Source organism: Tachyglossus aculeatus, chromosome 1 (genome assembly GCF_015852505.1).
Source record: "Tachyglossus aculeatus isolate mTacAcu1 chromosome 1, mTacAcu1.pri, whole genome shotgun sequence".
Classification (NCBI taxonomy): Eukaryota; Metazoa; Chordata; class Mammalia; order Monotremata; family Tachyglossidae; genus Tachyglossus; species Tachyglossus aculeatus.
In genome coordinates, this window is record NC_052066.1 from 28621479 (window position 1) to 28645161 (window position 23683).

Genomic DNA, 23683 nt, shown 5'->3' on the forward strand with positions numbered 1-23683 from the left:
TTCACTTCTCTGTGCCTCAGTTACCTCATCTGGAAAATGGGGATTAAGACTGTGAGCCCACCGGGGGACAACCTGATCACCTTGTAACTTCCCCAGTGCTCAGAACAGTGCTTAGCATGCAGTAAGCGCTTAATAAATGCTATTATTATTATTATTATTATTATGTCCTGCCTCTGGCCTGGAATGCCCTCCCTCCTCAAATCTGAGAGACAATTATTCTCCTCCCTTCAAAGCCTTATTAAAGGCCTCTATGAGGCCTTCACAAACAAAATCACTTCCGTTCCTCTTCTACCATTCATTCATTCAATTGTATTTATTGAGCACTTACTGTGTGCAGAGCACTGTACTGAGTGCTTGGGAAGTACAAGTTGGCAACGTATAGAGATGGTCCCTACCCAACATTGGGCTCATCACTCCCTTCTGTATTGCTCTAACTTGCTCCCTTTGTTCTTCTCCCTTACTTCCCAGCCCCACAGCAGGTATCTGTAATTTATTTATTTTTATCGATTTCTGTCTCCGTCCCTAGACTGTGAGCTCATTGTGGGCAGGGAATGTATCCTTTTATTGATGTACTCTCCCAAGTGCTTAGTACAGTGCTCTGCACAGTGTAAGCGCTCAATAAATATGACTGAATGGTGACAGAGCCCTTATTAGAACCCGGATCCTCTGTCTCCCAGGCCTATGCTCATTCCACTAGGCTACTGCTTACTGTTTGCAGAGCACTGTACTAAGCTGTATTTGGAAGAGTACAACAGATTTGGTAATAATAATAATGTTGGTATTTGTTAAGCACTTACTATGTACCAAGCACTGTTCTAAGCACTGAAGGTAGTCAGGTTGTGCCACGTGGGGCTCACCGTCTTCACCCCCATTTTACAGATGAGGTAACTGAGGCACAGAGAAGTTAAGTGACTTGTCCGAGGTGACACAGCAGACAAGTGGCAATGATAATAATGATGGCATTTGTTAAGCACTTACTACATGCAAAGCACTGTTCTTAGCACTGGGGGGGATACAAGGTAATTAGGTTGTCCCACATGGGGCTCACAGTCTTAATCCCCATTTTACTGATGAGGTAACTGAGGCACAGAGAAGTGAAGTGACTTGCCCAAAGCCACACAGCTGACAAGTGGCGAAGCCGGGATTAGAACCCATGACCTCTGACTCCCAAGCCCGGGGTATTTCCACTGAGCCACCCTGCTTCTCTATGCCCTGCCCACAAGGAGTTTCTGGTGTAGATACAAGAAAGTCAGGTTGGACCCAGTCCCTGTCCCACTGGCTCTGTGCCTCAGTTACCTCATCTGTAAAATGGGGATGAAGAGTCTAAGCCCCATGTGGAACAACCTGATTACCCTGTATCTACCCCAGAGTTTAGAGCAGTGCATGGCATGTTGTAAGCGCTTAACAAATACCATTATTATTATTATTATTACTACTAATAATAATAATAATAACCACTGTTATCAGTGGTAAACGGACTGAAAAAAATCTTGCCACATTCTCACTACCCCCAGTTTAGCTGCTCTCCCCAAAGGCATCAAGGGTCTCCATCCCCCCAACGTGCACAGAGAAGCAGGAGAGAGGGAAGGGAATGGGTGACATTATAAACATTCATTCATTTCATTCAATCATATTTACTGATTATTCTTTGCAAAGCACCATATTAAGCAGTTGGGAGTGTAAAATATAACAGACACATTCCTGCATACAATGAGCTCACAGTCTAGTGGGGGAGACAGACATTAATGTAAATAAATAGATAAATTGCAGATCCATACATATGTGCTGTGGAGATGGGAGGGAGGATGAATGAAGGAGCAAGTAAGAGAGGTGCAGAAGGGAGTGGAAGAAGGCTTAGTTAGGGAAGCCTTCTTGGAGGTGATGTGCCTTCAATAAGACTTTGAAGGAGAGCAATTATCTTTTGGAAAATTATTATCTGATGGAATGAGTAGGTGGAGTGTAAGAGACAGCACAGCTCGGCCACTTTCTGAAGCAATTTCCCATATGGCAGGTGCAGAAATCAGGCTTCTGCTTCATAGGACTTTTCTGACCCAGATTTCAATGCTGCAACTCTTCCCGGAACATGCAGATAGCATCCGGTCTTTTCTGGCCCATGTCCCTACCTCCAATTTTTTTTTAAAGGAGGGTAGGAGAAGCCCCCAGGCTTAAGGGAATGATCTAGGGCCTGGGAGTAGAAGACCTGAGATGTATATATGCGTGTGTCTGTTGTGTGTAGTGTAACATGAACAGCTAAGGGTTTTATAAATCTCAGCCAGGCAGATACCAGCTTGTGCCCCTGAGGTCATGGAAAAGTCAATCATATTTATTGAGCACTTACTGTATTTAGAGCACCGTGCTAATTGTGGGAGAGTACAATGTAACAGATACATTCCCTGCCCGGTTCCCTTACAGTCTAGAGGGAAAGGATACATAATAATAATGATGCTTATTAAGTGCTTACTCTGTGCTAAGCACTGTTCTAAGTGCTGGGGAGGTTACAAGGTGATTGAGTTGTCCCACGGGGGGCTCACAGTCTTAATCTCCATTTTACAGATGAGGTAACTGAGGCACAGAGAAGTTAAGTGACTTACCCAAAGTCACACAGCTGACAATTGGCAGAGCTGGGATTTGAACCCATGACCTCTGACTCCAAAGCCCGGGCTAGTTTCACTGAGCCACGCTACTTCCATGTCCCACATGGGGCTCCCCATTTTACAGATGAGGTAACTGAGGCACAGAGAAGTTAAGTGACTTGCCCAAAGTCACACAGCTGACAGCAGAGCCGGGATTTGAACCCATGACCTCTGACCCCAAAGCCTGGGCTCTTTCCACTGAGCCACATTGCTTCCTAGTCAGATTCGAACCTGCATGGGGAAACCACAATGGATTGTACTCTCCCAAGAGTTTAGAACAGTGCTCTGTGATCCCATTTTTGGGTAGGGATTGTCTCTATTTGTTGCCAAATTGCACTCTCCAAGCACTTAGTACAGTGCTGTGCGCGCAGTAAAAGCTCAATAAATACTTTTGAATGAATAATAATAATGATAGCATTTGCTAAGCACTTACTATGTTCCAAACACCGTTCTAAGCGCTGGGGTAGATAGAAGGTAATCAGGTTGTCCCACATGGGACTCACAATCTTAATCCCTATTTTACAGATGAGGTAACTGAGGCACAGAGAAGTTATGTCACTAGTCCAAAGTCACACAGCTGACAATTGGCGGAGTAGGGATTAGAACCCCCGACCTCTGATTCCCAAGCCCAGGTTCTTTCCACTAAGCGACGCTCCACTTGGCCGTGACTACTATAATAGCCGTTCAGTCCAGAGGGGCCAGGGCAGCTGAATTGAGCATAAATCTTGGCTGCTCAAACAAACTTCCAAGAGGAGGGAAAAAAACAATTTGGTCACAGGCCTTAATGTGGTAGAGGGATAATAATAATAATAATAATGGCATTTGTTAAGCACTTACTATGTGCAAAGCACTGTTCTAAGCGCTGGAGAGGATACAAGATGATCAGTTGTCCCATGTGGGGCTCACAGTCTTAATCCCCATTTTACAGATGAGGTAACTGAGGCACAGAGAAGTCAAGTGACTTGCCCAGAGTCACACAGCTGACAATTGGCAGAGGCAGGATGAAGGACAGAGTGATGTTGGAATAGCTTGGCAGTTTTGAGTCTTGGGCGTCTGGGGGTAATGGATCAGGGCCATTGTGGGAAGGTAGTGTGGTAAACGTGCTCTGCTCTGATGTGGGTGGGATGAGCTATGTGCCTGGGAGACAGCAGGACCTGGGTTCTAATCCAAGCTCCACCTCTTGTCTACCATGTGACCTTAAGCAAGTCACCTCTCATCTCTGGGCCTCAGTTACCCCATCTGTAAAATCGGATTAAGACTGTGATTCCCATGGAGAAACAGCGTGGCTCAGAGAAAAGAGCACGGGCTTTGGAGCCAGAGGTCGGGGGTTCAAATCCCGGCTCTGCCAATTAATAATAATAATAATCATAATAATAATAATGGCATTTATTAAGCACTTATGTGCAAAGCACTATTCTAAGTGCTGGGGAGTTTACAAGGTGATCATGTTGTCCCAAGGGGGCTCACAGTATCAGTCCCCATTTTACAGGTGAGGTAACTGAGGCCCAGAGAAGTTAAGTGACTTGCCCAAAGTCACACAGCTGAGAAGTGACGGAGCCGGGATTTGAACTCATGACCTCTGACTCCAAAGCCCATGCTCTTTCCATTGAGCCACGCTGCTTCTCAGTTGTCAGCTGTGTGAACTTTGGGCAAGTCACTCAACTTCGCTTTGCCTCAGTTACCTCATCCGTAAAATGGGGATTAAGACTGTGAGCCCCCCGTGGGACAACCTGATCACCTTGTAACCTCCCCAGTGCTCAATAAATGCCATTATTATTATTATTATTATTATGTGGGACAGAGACTGTGTCCAACTGATCAACTTGTATCTACCCCAGAGCTTAGTTCAGTGCCTGGCACATAATAAGCGCCTAACAAATACTCAAAAAATCCCCACTCTCACGGTGCCCTCTCTGCTTGCTCCCCAGGTCAGCAATGCCATCCTCATCATCTTTGTCAGCTATTTTGGAAGCCGGGTCCACCGGCCACGAGTCATCGGCATCGGGGGCCTCTTGCTGGCAGCTGGCGCCTTCTTCCTGACCCTGCCGCACTTCCTGTCCGAGCCCTACCGCTACTCGGAGAACAGTCTCGGGGGTAAGGGACCCCATTCTCCCAATTGGCGGGAGCACATCTGCCTCCTGGCTTCTGCCCTGGGGAGAAATCCTGAGGACTCTCTGAAAGCCACAGAATATCCCCCCATGGGACAACCTGATCACTTTGTTAGCTCCCCAGCTCTTTGTTCTCCTCAAAAATCTCCAGTGGCTACCAATCAACCAAAAACTCCTCACTCTCGGCTTCAAGGCTGTCCATCCCCTCGCCCCCTCCTACCTCACCTCCCTTCTGTCCTTCTCCAGCCCAGCCCTCACCCTCCGCTCCTCCGCCGCTAATCTCCTCACCGTACCTCGTTCTCGCCCATCCCGCCATCGACCCCCGGCCCACATCATCCCCCAAGCCTGGAATGCCCTCCCTCTGCCCATCCGCCAAGCTAGCTCTCTTCCTCCCTTCCAAGCCCTACCGAGAGCTAACCTCCTCCAGGAGGCCTTCCCAGACTGAGCCTCCTCCTTCCTCTCCACCTCCTTCCCCTCCCCAAAGCACCTGTATATATGTATATATGTTTGTACATACTTATTACTCTATTTATTTTGTTAATATGTTTTGTTGTCTGTCTCCCCCTTCTAGACTGTGAACCCGCTGTTGGGTAGGGACCGTCTCTTTATGTTGCCAACTTGTACTTCCCAAGCGCTTAGTACAGTGCTCTGCACACAGTAAGCGCTCAATAAATACAATTGAATGAATGAATAGTACTTTGTACATAGTAAGCGCTTAATAAATGCCATCATTATTATTATCATTATTATCCCCATATTCAGAGATGTTCTCTGGCAGCAGACTTGGGTCCAGGCAGGACTCTCTTGTGAGCTGAAAGGAAGTCTTCTTTTCACTTTGGCCAGTGAGGGTCAAAGGTCGGGGTTGAGGGCCGCAGGCTGATCTTAGCAGTGGTCCATGTTGACAACCCCCTTACCCCCTACCAGGTGCTGCCCTCCTGGGGAACCCCTCTAGTTTAAGGAGAGGAAGGAACAAAGAAACCAGGCTCTCAGCAGAGATGGGGAGATGTCGGAGACTGAAAAATCAGATTTACGCCCCTCACTTTTGGTGCCACTGCACCTGAGTTTTTGCTTTTTCTGTTTATTTGTTTTTTTTTATATTAAGCACCTACTATAGCTTGGCACTGTTCTAAGCACTGGGGTAGATACAAAATACAAAACTTTATAATAATAATAATAATGATGGCATTTATGAAGCGCTTACTATGTGCAAAGCACTGTTCTAAGTACTGGGGAGGTTACAAGGTGATCAGGTTGTCCCACAGGGGGCTCACAGTCTTAATCCCCATTTTACAGATGAGGTAACTGAGGCACAGAGAAGTTAAGTGACTTGCTCAAAGTCACACAGCTGACAACTGGCAGAGCTGGGATTTGAACCCTTGACCTCTGACTCCAAAACCCATGCTCTTTCCACTGAGCCACGCTGCTTCTCGATAATGACTTTAAGCCCCATGTGGGACATGAATGGTGTCCAACCTGATTATTTTATATCTACTGCAATGCTTAGTATAGTGCCTGGCACACAGTAAGCGTTCAAAATACCATTTTTAAAAAATTCAGCTGTCACCAAGGGAGAAGCAGCATGCCCTAGTGGAAAGAATATGGGCCAGGGATTTAGAAAGACCAGGTTTCCAATCCCAGCTCTGCCACTTGTTTGCTGTGTGACCTTGGAAGAGTAACTTAACTGTCTCTATGTGTTGCCGACTTGTACTTCCCAAGCACTTAGTACAGTGCTCCACACACAGTAAGCGCTCAATAAATACGATTGATTGATTGATTGATTCTCTGGGCCTTAGTTCTGTCAAATGGGTATAGATGTCTGTTTGCTTGTATTAATGTCTGTCTTCCGCTACCCCCGACCACCAGAACAGGACTGTAAGCTCACTGTGAGCAGGAATTGTCACTGTTCATCGTTGCATTGCACATTCTCAAGCACTTAGTACAGTGCTCTGCCTAGAGTAAGTGCTTAATAAATACGTTTGAATGAATGAATTGTAAAATGGAGATTAAGACTGTGAGCCTCATGAAGGCGACGGATTGAGCCCAACCTGATTAGCTTGTGTCTACTTCAGAGCTTAGTATAGTGCCTGGCACATAGTAAGTGCTTAACAAATCATGTCTCCTCTTATGCCATCGAGTCGTTTCCGACCCATAGCAACGCCATGGACACATTTCTCCCAGAACGTCCCGCTCTCCATCTGCAATCGTTCTCGTAGTATACCCATGGAGTTTTCTTGGTAAAAATATGGAGTGGTTTACCACTGCCGTCTTCCGCGCAGTAAACTCGAGTCTCCACCCTCGAGTCTCTCCCCTGCCGCCGCTGCCCAGCCTGGGTGAGTTTTGACTTATAGCAGATCGCCTTCCACTCACTAGCCACTGCCCAAGCTAGGAATGGAATGGGTAGGCCTCCACTTGACTCTCCCTTTTGGAGCCGAGACTGGGAGAGTACTGGAAACTCTCCAGATGTGACACTGAGAGGGAGCTTAACAAATACCATTTAAAAAAAAATGATAATCATGACAGATTCCAAGCATAGGCCAGTCTGACTGGATCTGGAAGCAGCGTGGCTCAGTGGAAAGAGCACCGGCTTTGGAGTCAGAGGTCATGGGTCCAAATCCCAGCTCTGCCAATTACCAGCTGTGTGACTTTGGGCAAGCTGTTCACTTCTCTGGGCCTCAGTTACCTCATCTGTACAATGGGGCTGAAGACTGGGAGCCCCCCGTGGGACAACCTGATCACCTTGTAGCCTTCCCAGTGCTTAGAACAGTGCTTTGCACATAGTAAGTGCTTAATAAAATGCCATTATTATTATTATCTGGAGCCTGGGAAGCAGAAAGCTCTGTTGGGAAGGGTTTGAGCAGATGGAGAAGGCCCAAAGTCATCCCATTCAGTCATGGCTATTAAACTTGCCTCAGTGTGGGGATCATGGGGAAGTCTTTGCTGTTTGGGGAAAGAGGTTTGACAATTGCTTCAATTGTAGTGGCGGGCAGGAATAATACCAGCCCTCCCCTGGCTCTCCCATTAGGAGGAACAAGAGTTTCCTTCTTCCCCATGAAGTTGGTGGCCATTCCCATGACAACGAAGTACTGAGCATTTCCCAAATGAGGCTCAAGTATCCTTGACATTCACCCATGATCCTTGTAGGGTCAGTCAGCTAGTCGAATGCTTATTGTCTGGAGAGCAATGTACTCTATACACAGGGCTTGGGAGTGTACAATACAACAGACACAGTCCCTGCCCACAGCGAGCTTACAGTCTGAGAGCATTCATTCATTCATTCAATAGTATTTATTGAGCACTTACTGTGTGCAGAGCACTGTAGTAAGTGCTTAGCTTAGTACAGTTAGCTTACAGCAGAAGCTTCCATGCAGAAAGGCAAAGAAGAGGAGGGGGCAAGGACTTTAGGGAATATATACAGTATAGATTATTGTTATTTGCATTTGAAAATGGTGTCACTGAAGGTGAAGATTACCCTTAGCTGTGGGTGTGGCTGAAAAGACAATTTGGATGTGATTGTCCCAATCTCACAGAGATTGACATTTGCTCTGCTGTTGTATTTGATGTTTAATCTGATGTATTTGGTGTTCAAGTGCTTAGTACAGTGCTCTGCACACAGTAAGTGCTCAATAAATATGATTGAATGAATGACTTTGATGTTCCATAATTCTGACATTTGTTAAGCGCTTCTAGACAGTGAGCCTGTTATTGGGTAGGGATCCAGCACTTAGAACAGTACTTTGCACATAGTAAGCGTTTAACAAATGCCATCATTATTATTATTATTATTGTCCCTGTTGCTGAATTGTACTTTCCAAATGCTTAGTACAGTGCCCTGCACACAGTAAGCGCTCAATGAATATGATTGAATGAATGAACGAATACGTGCCAAGCACTGTTCTAAGCACTGGGGTAGATAAAAGGTAATCAGGTTGTCCCACGTGGGACTCACAGTCTTAATCCTCATTTAATAGATGCGGTAGCTGAGGCCCAGAGAAGTGAAATGACTTGCCCAAGGTCACACAGCAGACAAGTAGGGAGCTGGGTTTAGAACCCATGACCTCTGACTCCCAAACCTGTGTTCTTGCCCCTAGGCCATGGTGCTTCTCATGTGGGTGCCACTTTAATAATAATAATAATTATAATAATGATGGTATTTATCAAGCACTGTTTTAAAGTGCTGGGGTATATACAAGTTAATCAGGTTGGATACACTCCCTGTCCCACATGGGTCTCACAGTCTTAATCTGTGAGGAAACTGAGGCACAGAGAAGTTAAGTGGCTTACCCAAGGTCACACTGCAGATAATTGAAAGAGACAGGATTAGAATCTAGGCTCTCCAGTCCCCGGGCCCATGTTTTTCCTACTTGGCCATGCTATTAGACTACACCTCTGCTCACCTACTTGCTCATTGTACTTGTACTTCCCAAGCACTTAGTACAGTGCTCTGCACACAGTAAGCGCTCAATAAATACGATTGATTGATTGCTTTGAGACCCAGAAGGTCAGGGGGAGAGACTCCAAGTGACCCAGGACAAGCCACTAGCACTCAAACCAATTAGAGAAGCAGCGTGGCTCAGTGGAAAGAGCCCGGGCTTTGGAGTCAGAGGCCATGGGTTCAAACCCCGGCTCCACCAATAGTCCACTGTGTGACTTTGGGCAAGTCATTTCACTTCTCTGTGCCTCAGTTACCTCATCTGTAAAATGGGGGTTGACTGTGAGCCCCCTGTGGGACAACTTGATTGCCTTGTAACCTCCCCAGTGCTTAGAACAGTGCTTCGCACATAGTAAGCGCTTAATAAATGCCATTATTATTATTATTATTAATTCCCTTGAGCAGGTTTCTGGCCCTGAAGTCTCAAGATTGAGGTTTATTTCTCATTCTCACTCTCAGTAGAGAAGCAGCAGGGCACAGGGGATAGAGAAAGGGCCTAGAAGTTGAAAGGTCATGAGTTCTAATCCAGGCTTTGCCACATGTCTGCTGTGCAGCCTTAGGCAAGTCATTTAACTTCTCTGTGCCTGTTACCTCATTTGTAAAATGGAGATTAAGACTGTGAGCCCTATGTGGGACAGGGACTGTGTCCAACCTGATTTTCTTGTATCCACCCCAGCCCTTAGTACAGCACTTGGCACATAAGAAAAGCGTGGCTTAGTGGCAAGAGCCTGAGCCTGGGAATCAGAGGTCATGGGTTCTAATCCCGGCTCTGCCACTCGTAGCTGTGTGACCTTGGGCAAGCGGCTTAACTTCTCTGTGCCTCAGTGACCTCATCTGTAAAATGAGGCTTAAGACTATGAGCCCCACGTGGGACAACCTGATTACCTTGTATCTACGCCAGTGCTTAGAACAGTGCTTGGGCCATAGTAAGTGCTTAACAAATACTATAATTATTATTATTACTATTATTAACAAATAACTCTATTATTATTATTATTCTCAATAGGAGACTCCATTGCTTTCTCAAGCGTTCAGTAAGGTGTGTTAATGCAACCATTGACCAGAACACTGTCTAAGTAATGGACACTTGGGAGAATACGGTATAAAAATAGACAGACACATTCCCTGTCCACAGCGAGCTTACAGTCTGCAGAAAATAACAAGGCCCTGGACTGGCAGGGTGACTCTGAGGGATGAGGGGGAGGATGGGGAGGTGGACCCTGGAAATGTCGAGGAGGAAAAACCGGAGAAATTTAGCGACAGACTGAATGTGGAGATTGCAAGAGAGCGAGGAGTATCATCATCATCATCAATCGTATTTATTGAATGCTTACTGTGTGCAGAGCACTGTACTAAGCACTTGGGAAGTACAAATTGGCAACATATAGAGACAGTCCCTACCCAACAGTGGGCTCACAGTCTTAAAGGGGGAGACAGAGAACAAAACCAAACATACTAATAAAATAAACAGAATAGATACGTACAAGTAAAATAAATAAACAAATAGAGTAATAAATATGTACAAACATATATACATATATACAGGTGCTGTGGGGAAGGGAAGGAGGTAAGATGGGGGGGATGGAGAGGGGGATGAGGGGGAGAGGAAGGAAGGGGCTCAGTCTGGGAAGGCCTCTTGGAGGAGGTGAGCTCTCAGTAGGGCCTTGAAGGGAGGAAGAGAGCTAGCTTGGCGGATGGGCAGAGGGAGGGCATTCCAGGCCCGGGGGATGACCTGGGCCAGGGGTCGATGGCGGGACAGGCGAGAACGAGGTACGGTGAGGAGATTAGCAGCAGAGGAGCGGAGGGTGCGGGCTGGGCTGGAGAAGGAGAGAAGGGAGGTGAGGTAGGAGGGGGCGAGGTGATGGACAGCCTTGAAGCCCAGGGTGAGGAGTTTCTGCCTGATGCGCAGATTGATTGGTAGCCACTGGAGATTTTTGAGGATAATGGCCAAATAGCGGGCTTCAGTGATGAAACCCGAGTTGGGCCAACTCCCTCCATTTCTAACTTTGGCAGTTAAGGTGAAGAACAGGCTAACGGGCTGCGCAGCCACTAGCCATAAGCCAGAGAAGCGACAGAGATCACAGAGCCCAGACACTCTGCCACACCGGAAGGCCTTTCCACCTTGATTCGATTTGGCTTCCCCAGGTTGGGACAGGTCCTCTTATTTCCTGCTCTCATTCCACTTTGGTGGGGCTTCTGAACATTGGAGTGAGGGAGAGAGAGATTCAGCATCTGTCAACAATTATCACACTTCTCATCAGGAGGAGGGAAACTAGATCTCCAAGCCCCAGCTTGGCACTCCCCTAAAGTCGCTGTGCTCTCTGGAGGAATCTCTTCCTCTTCCTCCATTTATTTGATAGCTTGTTTCTTATTCTTTCCCCTATTAAGAGGGACCAGGAGGAGGGTGGAGTTGACACAGGCTCCTTCACAGGAAAAATCACACAAAAAAAGCTGTTGCTAGGATCTCCGCAAATAGAAATAGGTGTGACATGGCATTTTTTTCCCCTCCCTTATGGTCTTCTATTGCTGCAGCTACACAGTTCACCTTCACAGCTGAAGATACCCTGATATCAAAATTCACCTAAGAGTGCACTTGGATTTGCATTCCTTATTCACCCCTCCCTCAGCCCCACAGCACTTATGTGTATATTTGTAATATATTTATATTGATATAATTGTATACTAGTATGTTTCCCCCTCTAGACTATAAGCTCATAGTGGGCAGGGACTGTGTCTACCAACTCTGTAATATTGTATTTTTCCAAGCGCTTAGTACAGTGGTCTGTGAAGGACCCAAGTCTCAGCCATTCAGGCACCCAAAGAAATGGTCCCTTGTGTTATCGTATAGTCATTCAATCGTATTTACTGAGTGCTTACTGGGCGCAAAGCACTATACTAAGCACTTGGGAGAGGACACTATAATAACAAACAGGCACATTCCTGCCCACAACGAGCTCACAGTTTAGAGGAGGAGACAGACATTAATATAAATAGTATATAGTATATCTCTTGTGGTGTTGGCATATTGCAATCAAGAAAAGAGTGGCTCTCAGTGAGCAGAGGTAAATGAGGCAAAACCTGAGCTGTTCCACAATCGCCTTAGGATTGTCAACTCTGAGTCTAGTTCTTGGTGGGTTTGTGTGGTGGTCAGCACATTGTAGATGTCCACCAAATGTTTCACATTTTTGGACAGAAGGCATGACCCAAGAAGATTTGATCTGATTGTACTGAATCTTCCCCAGTCAATCATATTTATTGAGCACTTACTGAGGGCAGAGCACTGTACTAAGTGGTTGGAAGTTTACTATATAAAAATATAACAGACACATTCTCTGCCCACAACTAGCTTTCATTCAGTCAATCGTATTTATTGAGCACTTACTGTGTGTAGAGCGCTGTACTAAGCACTTGGGAAGTATAAGTCGGCAACATATAGAGACAGCCCGTACCCAACAATGGGCTAACGTTCTAGTCTAGAGGATGAGTGCACAGTGCCTGGCAAATAGTAAATGTTTAACAAACACTAGTAATTATTATCCAGTGTCTTATTCATTCATTGTTGTATTTGAGTGCTTACTGTGTGCAGAGCACTGTACTAAGTGCTTGTGAAAGTACAACACAACAATAAATGGTGACATTCCCTGCCCACAATGAGCTTACAGTCTAGAACTGGGTAAACAAACATTTCTACGCATATGTACATAAGTGCTGTGGGGCTGGGAGGTGGGGAAGAGAGAATTGATCAAGTCAAGGTGATGCAGAAGGGAGTGGGATATGAAGAAAAGTGGGGCTTAGTCAGGGAAGGCCTCTTGGAGGAGGTGAGTGATTGAGCCAGGGATTTGTCTACGTGAGAGCTTACTGTGGAGGTGAAAGACCCACCAAGTATCCAGAGGCTATGGGCTATTTACTTGCTTGGAGGCTTTTTCCAGGCCTGGAATGCCCTCCCTTTGCCCATCCGCCAAGCTAGCTCTCTTCCTCCCTTCAAGGCCCTACTGAGAGCTCACCTCCTCCAGGAGGCCTTCCCAGACTGAGCCCCTTCCTTTCTCTCCCCCTCATCTCCCTCTCCATCCCCCTCATCTTATCTCCTTCCCTTCCCCACAGCACCTGTATATATGTATATATGTTTGTACATATTTATTACTCTATTTATGTATTTATTTTGTACATATCTATTCTATTTATTTTATTTTGTTAATATGTTTGGTTTTGTTCTCTGTCTCCCCCTTTTAGACTGTGAGCCCACTGTTGAGTAGGGACTGTCTCTATATGTTGCCAACTTGTACTTCCCAAGTGCTTAGTACAGTGCTCTGCACACAGTAAGCACTCAATAAATATGATTGATTGATTGATTTTCACTAATTGCCTGCCTATCCCTGTGTCATGTGGCAATAAGTTGTATTACTTCCTCTCCCTTCTGCTTTTCTCCCTGGTCCTGGGCTGGGGCCTGAGTATCCTGGTTTCAGAGAGCTGGTTACCCAGTCCCTTTCTTAGAGAAGCAGCATGGCTTAGTGGAAAGAGCATGGGCTTGGAAATCAGAGGCTGTGGGTTCTAATCCCAGCTCCGCCACTTGTCAACTGTGTGACTTTGGGCAAGTCACTTCAATTCTCTGGGTCTCAGTTCCCTCATCTGTAAAATGGGGATTAAGACTGTGAGTCCCATGTGGGACAACCTGATAACCTCGTATCTGCCCCAGTGCTTAGAACAGTGTTTGGCACATAGTAAGTGCTTAACATATAGCATCATTAATGAATTAATTCCAGAAGCAGCATGGCTTAGCAGGTAGAGCACAGGAGTCAGAAGGTCTTGGGTTCTAATCCCCGCTCTACCACTTGTCTGCTGTGTGACCTTGGACAAGTCACTTTACTTTGCTGTACCTCAGTTACCTCATCTGTAAAATGGGAATTAAGACTGTGGGATGGGGGACTGTGTCCAACTGATTATCTTGTATCTACTCCAGGACTAAGCACAGTGCTTGGCACATAGTAAGTGTTTAACCAGTACCATAATTATTATTAGGAGTGAAAGCTTGAGCTCTTTTGTTTCCAACAATGCTCCTGAAAAGGGGAGCAAAGAACTGAAGGCTGAGGGGGAGAGAGGAGGAGAGAGAGAGAGAGAGAGATCAACCCAAAGATGGAAATCTGGGAGGTGAGTCCCAAACGAGCATGACGGGATAATGATAGCATTTATTAAGCACTTACTATGTGCAAAGGACTGTTCTAAGTGCTGGGGAGGTTACAAGGTGATCAGGTTGTCCCACGGGGGGCTCGCAGTCTTAATCCTCATTTTACAGATGAGGTAACTGAGGCCCAGAGAAGTTAACTGACTTGCCCAAAGTCACACAGGTGGCAATTGGCAGAGTCGGGATTTATCTGCCGGGATAGCCAGGAGAACTCTGTCCCTGATTCAGGTCTTCTACTGGGCCTAGGGCAGCCCTTCCCTCCTCCAGGTGACAGGGTCGGAGCCATTCAGAGGCCCAAGGACCCCTGGACCAATGTCTAATGTACGAGGCTCAGGTTATGAGGAGGGTTTAGGAATGGGATTAGTGTATAAGTGAACAGTTCTGCTCTTTAATAATAATAATAATAATAATAATAATAATGATGGCATTTATTAAGCACTTACAAATGTCTAATGTACCAGGCTCAGGTTATGAGGAGGGTTTAGGAATGGGATTAGTGTATAAGTGAACAGTTCTGCTTTTTAATAATAATAATAATGGCATTTATTAAGCGCTTACTATGTGCAAAGCACTGTTCTAAGCGCTGGGGAGGTTACAAGGCGATCAGGTTGTCCCAAATGGGGCTCACAGTCTTAATCCCCCTTTTACAGATGAAGGAACTGAGGCACAGAGAAGTTAAGTGACTTGCCCAAAGTCACACAGCTGACAATTGGCAGAGTGAGCATTTGAACCCATGACCTCTGACTCCAAAGCCCGAGCTCTTTCCACTGAGGCACGCTGCTTCAGCCTGAGACAAAAACTACACCCAGAAATGTTGACGCCCATTGGTTTCTAGGAATGGCAATGAACAAGCACTCAATGTACTGAGTAATCAATCAATCATATTTATTGAATGCTTACTGTATGCAGAGCACTGTAGTAAGCGATAATTTAACAGAATTGGCAGACACGATATGAAAAAAAGTGAGGGAAGGAAGGCTAAAGAAAGGAGCAATCTGGAAATGATGACGATCCTGAAAATAGAGTTGCTAAGGAAGAAAAGAGTCAACAAGAGGACATTTAAACTCTTGAACACCCACAAGTCAGCGGGGCTTAGATATGAATCTTTGAAATTTTCAGAAAAACTACTGCAGTTATTTTTGAAACGCCCCAGAGGAATGGAAAGACCTTCCTAGACTAAGCACAGACCAAAGAAGAACAATTTCCAAAGAAAATAAGAAAGTCCTTGAAAACCTCAGTCTGGTGATGTAGGCCACGGTAAGTCCAAGTTTCCGGGGGTGACGAGAAGAGATGTAGCCCTATGCAGAGAGACAATAGACTAAGCATGAACAGAAGCCGTGTGAAGTCAGCAAGCATAAAGAGGAATTGAAAAAGACAGTGTGTCTGTCCTGAAAGATGAAAAAGTGCCTAAGTGGAGAGAATACTACATAGAGGACTTCAAACTCCTCTAACTCCTTTCCTCTGAAAAGGAGGTGTGTGGAAACAAATGGAGAAAATGAAGCCCTGAGAAGTTAATGACAACCTAATTAAAATGAGCCTGAGGTGTAACTAGAGGAGAAATGACAGAGTTAATCATGACCAAGCTTGAATTCACTTTACCTACCCAAGGGAGGAAGCAAAGAGCTCAGAAAGTTTGGAAACTTCATTCATTCAGTCGTATTTACTGAGTACTTATGGTGTGCAGAGCACTGTACTAAGAGTTTCGGAGAGCATAAAATAACAATAAACTAATACATTCCCTACCCGCAACAAGCTTACACATTCCCATAAGGAAATGGAACCAAAAAGCAGGCCCCCAAAATCTAGAGAAACTAAAATTCTGGCAGACCCTATCAGAATGATATTCCCGGCAGAATCCCACAGAGGAAAGGATAGAAAAGGCTATTCTGCAGAAGAAGGTGGCACTGAAATCAGATGACACAAAGGGACATAATAATAATAATTGTAGTATTTATGCCCTGACTGTGTGCCAGGCACTGTACTAAGCCCTGGGATGGATACAAGAAAATTGGGTTGACACAGTCCCTGTCATTCATTCATTCATTCATTCAATCATAATTATTGAACGCTAACTGTGTGCAGAGCACTGTACTAAGCACTTGGGAAGTCCCACCTGGGGATCACAGTCTCAATCCCCATTTTACAGAAGAGGGAACTGAGGCCCAGAGAGGTGAAGTGAATTGCCTAAGGTCACACAAAGCAGTGTGGCTCAGTGGAAAGAGCACAGGCTTTAGAGTCAGAGGTCATGGGTTCAAATCCCGACTCTGCCACTCATTAGCAGTGTGACTTTGGGCAAGTCACTTCACTTCTCTGTACCTCTATTCCCTCATCTGAAAAATGGGGATGAAGATTGTGAGCCTTACGTGGGACAACCTGATCACCTTGTAACCTCTCCAGCACTTAGAACAGTGCTTGGCACATAGTAAGCGCTTAATAAATGCCATTATTATTATTATTAAGTGATCGAGCCGGGATTAGAACCCATGACCTTTTGACTCCCAAGCCCATGCCCTATCCACTAAGCCATGCTGCTTAGAGTTAATCAATCAATCAATCAATTGTATTTATTGAGCATTTACTATGTGCAGAGCACTGTACTAAGTGCTTGGGAGTTAATGAGGTCACACCACAGCCTTATCAGGAGAAGAGTCCAAGCTGGTGACTCAAAAGTAACAGGTACCATCTTAACATGGTATTCTTATAGTATGGCATTAGTAATAATAATTAGTAATAATTAGTAGTTAGTAATAGGCCTTCCCAGATTGAGGCCCCCTTTTCCTCTCATCCCCATCTCCCCCGCCCTACCTCCTTCCCCTCTCCACAGCACCTGTATTTATGTTTGTACCGGTTTATTGCTCTATTTATTTTGCTTGCACATCTTTACTATTCTATTTATTTTATTAATGATGTGTATATAGCTATAATTCTATTTATTCTGACCGTATTGACACCTGTCTACTTGTTTTGTTTTGTTGTTTGTCTCCCCCTTCTAGACTGTGAGCCCGTTGTTGGGTAGGGACCGTCTCTATATGTTCCCAACTTGCACTTTCCAAGCGCTTAGTACAGTGCTCTGCACACAGTAAGCGCTCAATAAATACAATTGAATGAATGAATAACAATAATAATGGTATTTGCTAAGCACTTACTATGTGCCAGGTACTGTACTAAGCACTGGGGTGGTGACAAAGAAATCAGGTTGGACACAGTCCCTGTCCCACATTAGGCTCACGGCTTCAATCCCCATTTTTCAGATGAGGTAATTGAGGCACGGAGGAAGTGAAGTGACTTGCCCCATGTCACACAGCAGACAAGTGTGTGAAGCTAGGATTAGAACCCATGACCTTCTGACTTCCAGACTGGTGCTCTATCTCCTGTGCTATGCTACTGTCCGTTCTTAGGTATTCTTAGCAATTTGATGGAATTTGATGGAGTCAGTCCTTTGTGAGCTCTTGGGTTAGAGGAATAGTATGGCATAGTGGATAGTCATGGGTTCGAATCCTAGCTCTGCCATTTGTCTGCTGTGTGGGCTTGGGCAAGACACTTCACATCTCTGTGCCTCCGTTACCTCATCTGTAAAATGGGGATGAAGACTGTGAGCTCTATGCGGTACAGGGACTATGTCCAACCTGATTTGCTTCTAGACTGTGAGCCCACTGTTGGGTATGGACCGTTTCTGTATGTTTCCAACTTGTACTTCCCTAGCGCTTAGTACCATGCTCTGCACACAGTAAGTGCTCAATAAATACGATTGATTGATTGATTGTATCCACCCCAGCTCATTCATTCATTCAATCGTATTTATTGAGCACTTACTGTGTGCAGAGCACTGTACTAAGCGCTTGGGAGTACAGTGCCTGGCACATTATAAGCACTTAAATGCCATAATAATAATAATAATTATTACTAGCACCCAAGGCACAGGAACCTGCCCAATGGCCTGACCTCAGGTTGGCCCCAAGCCACATGTAATAATAATAATAATGATGGCTTATCATCATCATCATCAATCGTATTTATTGAGCGCTTACTATGTGCAGAGCACTGTACTAAGCACTTGGGAAGTACAAATTGGCAACATATAGAGACAGTCCCTACCCAACAGTGGGCTCACAGTCTAAAAGGGGGAGACAGAGAACAAAACCAAACATACTTATGATGTGCTTATGATGTGCAAAGCACTGTTCTAAGTGCTGGGGAGGTTACAAGGTGATCAGGTTGTCCCACGGGGCGCTCACAGTCTTCATCCCCATTTTACAGATGAGGTAACTGAGGCACAAAGAAGTTAAGTGACATCTCCAAAGTCACACAGCTGACAATTGCTGGAGCAGGGATTTGAACCCATGACCTCTGACTCCAACGCCTTTGCTCTTTCCACTGAGCCACGGTGCTGTAGACCCAACTTGTGGGGGGTCTGTGGTCACCCTGAGCTGAGACCCTTGAAGGAACCTCACTGCAGTCAGGGCCCAATACCCTACTGTCAATCCAGCCTGATTGGGACCTGGCCCTGCGCTGATGACGCCCTAAATCAATCAATCAATCGTATTTATTGAGTGCTTACTGTGTGCAGAGCACTGTACTAAGCGCTTAGTACACTCTATGCCTGGCTCACAGACAGACTTAACCAGCGAAGGTTAAATAGACCCAGGACCTGGAGACAGGGAAGGGAAGGATTCAGCAGGGCCTGGGAAGAAAAGTAATTAGAATACAGAACAACCCCACTCACCTGGGAAGTAGCAGTAGTAGGAATAGTAATATTTGATATTTACTCCACCCCCCATCCTACACTTGTGTACTTATCTTTAAATTATGTATTAATTTATGATATATTAATGTGGCTGAGTGGATAGAGCATGCCTGGGAATCGGAAGGACCTGGTCTGTTGGGTGACTTGGGGCAAATCACTTCTCTGGGCATCTGTTATCTCATCTGTAAAATGGAGATTACAACTGTGAGCCCCACATGGGACAACCTGATTACCTTGTATCTACCTCAACACTTAGAACAGTGCTTGGCACATAGTAAGCACTTAACAAATACCAACATTATTATTATTATTATTATGTGGAACAGGAACTGTGTCCAACCTGACTAGCTTGTATCTACCCCAGAACTTAGTAAAGTGCCTGGCACATAGTAAGTGCTTAACAAATACCATTAAGAAAAAGGGTTTTAAGTGGGGAGAAGGGATTGGAGGTAGACACATCGAGTCTTGGGACAGCTGAGCAGGGGAGACTCACCTCTCATCTCCCCACCCTATTTTCCCTCATCATCATCATCAATCGCATTTACTGAGCACTTCTGTGTCACTTGAGTCCATATCCCCTAAGCCCTGGGGTACTCACCCTACCCCCAAAAAACTTTCATCCACTCAGTTGCCTCCCCTACGTGCAGATTGCAAGATCCTCAAGGGCAGACTTCATGACACCTCCTCTTCCATTCTATTCTGGAAATAGTAAGCAGTGAATACCATTAGACTGACTCATGGATTAAAGATAGTTCCTAGACAGCCACAAGGATTTTAGCCCTAGTCACAGCATCTCAGCCCAAACCCCTGGAGGTAAGACCAGATAATAATAATAATAGTAATAATAATAATAATAATAATCATGATAATGGCATTTATTAAGCACTTACTATGTGCAAAGCACTGTTCTAAGCACCGGGGAGGTTACAAGGTGACCAGGTTGTCCCATGGGGGGCTCACAGTCTTAATCCCCATTTTACAGATGAGGTAACTAAAGCACAGAGAGTTAAATGCCTTGCTCAAAGTCACACAGCTGACAGTTGGCAGAGCAGGGAGTTGAACCCATGACCTCTGACTCCAAAGCCCATGCTCTTTTCACTGAGCCACACTGCTTTTTTTTTTTGGTTCCAACTTCACACCCACAGGAGCCATTTTGCTGGTTACTCAGGGACAAAACGTTCAAAGAGTAGATAATCCCTTAAAACAGAATTTTCAGATCATTTTACACTCAGAGCACCAGGAAGTTGCTGGCCAATAGGGGATTTTCTTACTTCCTGAAGAACTCATAGGGAAGCAGCGTGGCTCAGCAGAAAGAGCCCGGGTTTTGAAGTCAGAGGTCATCGGTTCAAGTCCCGGCTCTGCCACTTGTCAGCTGTGTGACTTTGGGCAAGTCACTTCACTTCTCTGGGCCTCAGTTACCTCCTCTGTAAAATGGGGATTAAGACTGTGAGCCCCATGTGGGACAACCTGGTCGCCTTGTAAATTCCCCAGCACTTAGAACAGGGCTTAGCACATAGAAAGCGCTTAATAAATGCCATCATTATTATTATTATTATGAGTTCTAATCCCGAATCTGTCACTCGTCTGCCGTGTGACCTTGAGCAGGTCACATCACTTCCTTTACCTTATCTGTAAAATGGAGATTGAGACTGTGAGCCGCATGTAGGACAGGGACTGTGTCCAAGCAGATTTGCTTGTATCTATCCCAGAGCACATAGTAAGCACTTAACAAATATCATGAGTATTGTTATTATTATTGTTATTAACTTCTTTTAAAGAACAGAATCCATTTGGCTCAGCCTCAATTAAAGGTTAGAGATGAGGATGAGGCAGGGGGGAGGGGAAAAAAGAGAGGGAAGGATGAGAACAGCCACTGAGAACTACAAACACCTGAGGATGATATCAGCAAGGACTGGAAGAATACTCTGAGAGGAAGAGCAAGATTCTGGGGAGAAGTGGAAGGGTGTGTGTGAGGCCTGGACTTCTCCCTGACCAGCTTGAAACCCTCTAGAGAGTAGTAGAGCACATGCCATCTTTTATTTATAAAGATTTCTAGGAATTGTGCACTTGCTCAAGGCCAAGGCTCAGAGGCCAGGAGCTCCATTTCCCCTTTCTTGGTCATCCTGTGGTTTTGGATTCTTTAGTTGGTGGGCTGGCAAAGAGAGGCAGGGCTGAATTTGTGCTGGACCTCAGCCCTCTTTTCTGAACAGGGAATCAGTCAGTCGATTGTATTTATTGAGCACTTACTGTGTGCAGAGCACTGTTCTAAGCTCCAAGAGAGGTCAGCAGGGAGGCTAATACAATAGTCAAGGCAGAATAAGTGCTTGGATCAGCATAGTAGCAGTTTGGATGGAGAGGAAAAGGTGGATGCTAGAGATGTTGTGAAGGTGGAACCGACAGGATTAGGTCACTGGATATGTGGGTTGAATGAGTGAGGCAAATCCGGGATAAGCCCCAGGTAACAGGCTTGTGAGACCCAGAAGATGGTGGCATTTTCTACAGTGATGAGAAAGCTGTGGAGAGGAGAGTGTTGGGGTAGGAAGATGAGGAATTATCTTTGAAATTGAGGACAAAAGTGGTATGAGGAGGAAGAGGATGTGGAGGGGAAGATTGCAATCAACTTCTTTTATATCCTGAGAGATTTTTCTCACAAACTGATTTAGTCAGTTCTATCCATTTATTTATACTTTTTTATTACTCGCTCCATTCTGTTCCCTGACAATATTTTTCTCCTGTCTCTCTCTCTTTCTCCTCTCACCGCACACAAACATAAAGCAGTGGTTGCTAGTGAACCCCATCCCCATATTCCTTCATCCTCTTAGTTCACCTGCTGCATTTGACTCCTATGATGAACCATTCTCCCCCGAATCCTGTCCCCCAAATAGGAGCAATGGGAAGGCAGGGAGTGAACCCCTGCCCCTGAACATCCTGTTCTCCCCTGCCCCTCATTCATTCCCATGGCATATCCCAGACCAGTAGGGAGGAGCGAGAACACCCTGAAAATACAAACTGACCCTCAATGAGTTCAGATTCTAGATGAGTTGGCAAGTGGACTGATGACCCTCCACTAGATTTGGGGCTGGGGGAGCTGCAGAAGTTCCAGCCTGTTTGACGTTAATGTTGTGCTGCTTCCTGAAATCCATGAGATGGGACTAGGTTACGTTTGAGAAAGAGCATGCTCAGATAAACTGGGGCTTTCCAACTTTCTCTCTCTGGTGAATAGTAAGCAAACAAATTCAGAGCGAACTTTTTGCTCCTCTGGGCCCTCCCCCAAAGACGTACATTACAGAAAGTTTGGAACCGGCCTGTTAGAGAAAGATCTGCTAGAGAAGCAGCGTGGCTCAGTGGAAAGAGCACGGGCTTCAGAGTCAGTGGTCACGGGTTCAAATCCTGGCTCCACCAATTGTCAGCTGTGTGACTTTGGGGAAGTCACTTAACTTCTCCGGGCCTCAGTTACCTCATCTGAAAAATGGGGATTAAGACTGTGAGCTCCACGTGGGACAACCTGATCACCATGTAACCTCCCCAGTGCTTAGAACAGTGCTTTGCACATAGTAAGCACTTAATAAATGCCATTATTATTATTATTATTATCTGCTCCAGGTTTTGGACGTTGGGGGAGGCCCAAGTATTCTGCTAATCTTTCATGGCGATGGGAAGGCCAATGACGATGATAATAATCATAATGATAGTGGAATTTGTTATGCACTTATGGGTCAAACACTGCACTTAGCACAGGGCTAAATACAAGATAATCTGACCTGATTGTGTTTAATAATAATAATGATAATGGCTTTTATTAAGCACTTACTATGTGCAAAGCTCTGTTGTAAATGCTGGGGAGGTTACAAGGTGATCAGGTTGTCCCACGGGGGGGCTCACTATTTTCATCCCCATTTTACAGATGAGGGAACTGAGGTACAGAGAAGTTAACTGATTTGCCCAAAGTCACACAGCTGACAAGTGGCAGAGCTGGGATTAGAACCCATGACCTCTGACTCCCAAGCCTGAGCTCTTTCTATTGAGCCACGCTGCTTCCAGGGTAGAGGTTTGTGGATAAAAACTAGTGAGGTAAGTTCATTGTCGGCAGGGAATGTCTCTGCTCATTGTTGGGTTGTACTTTTCCAAGCACTTAGTACAGTACTCTGCACACAGTAAGCACTCAATGAATATGATTAAGTAAATGAATGTCACCCATGACCACTGACTCCAAAGCCCATGCTCTTTCCACCGAGCCATGCTGCTTCTCATTTAGTATTTAACATTTAGTACAGCGCTTTGCACGCAGTAGATGCTCAGTAAATATGAATGATTGACTGCTTGGTAAATTAGGACTAGAGCTTAAGTCAGCAGCCATTGTCTTTGCTATAAACTCCAAGTGTAAAATCGGTTTCTGAATTAACCTGATGTCCATCCTCCAGCCTCTATTCAGGTTGTGGAGCATTTAGGAGCAAACCCTTCTTACCTGATTTAGCCTCCATACATTTCTTTTGAGGCACAAATCGATGCCCTCAACATCAACCACTTCGTTAAACTCAACTCCTTCTCTCCCCTGTCTCTCTGCTGATTTCGTGCCACTAACCGACAACC

The 23683-nt window shown here is 45.4% G+C and overlaps 1 protein-coding gene and 1 non-coding gene across 2 annotated transcripts in view; one reads left to right on the forward strand and one right to left on the reverse strand.

Annotated features, from left to right (window-relative positions):
• SLCO2A1 (solute carrier organic anion transporter family member 2A1) overlaps positions 1 to 23683 on the forward strand; it is a 190476-nt gene that overhangs the window by 111671 nt on the left and 55122 nt on the right. Inside the window, exon 3 of the mRNA XM_038746057.1 lies at positions 4562 to 4727. Coding sequence (XP_038601985.1) covers positions 4562 to 4727 — 166 coding nt within the window. The remainder of the gene's footprint in view (positions 1 to 4561; positions 4728 to 23683) is intronic.
• On the reverse strand, positions 7082 to 7219 carry LOC119938632. Its single transcript, XR_005454476.1, has one exon. It is a non-coding gene; the product is annotated as a small nucleolar RNA SNORA7 (small nucleolar RNA).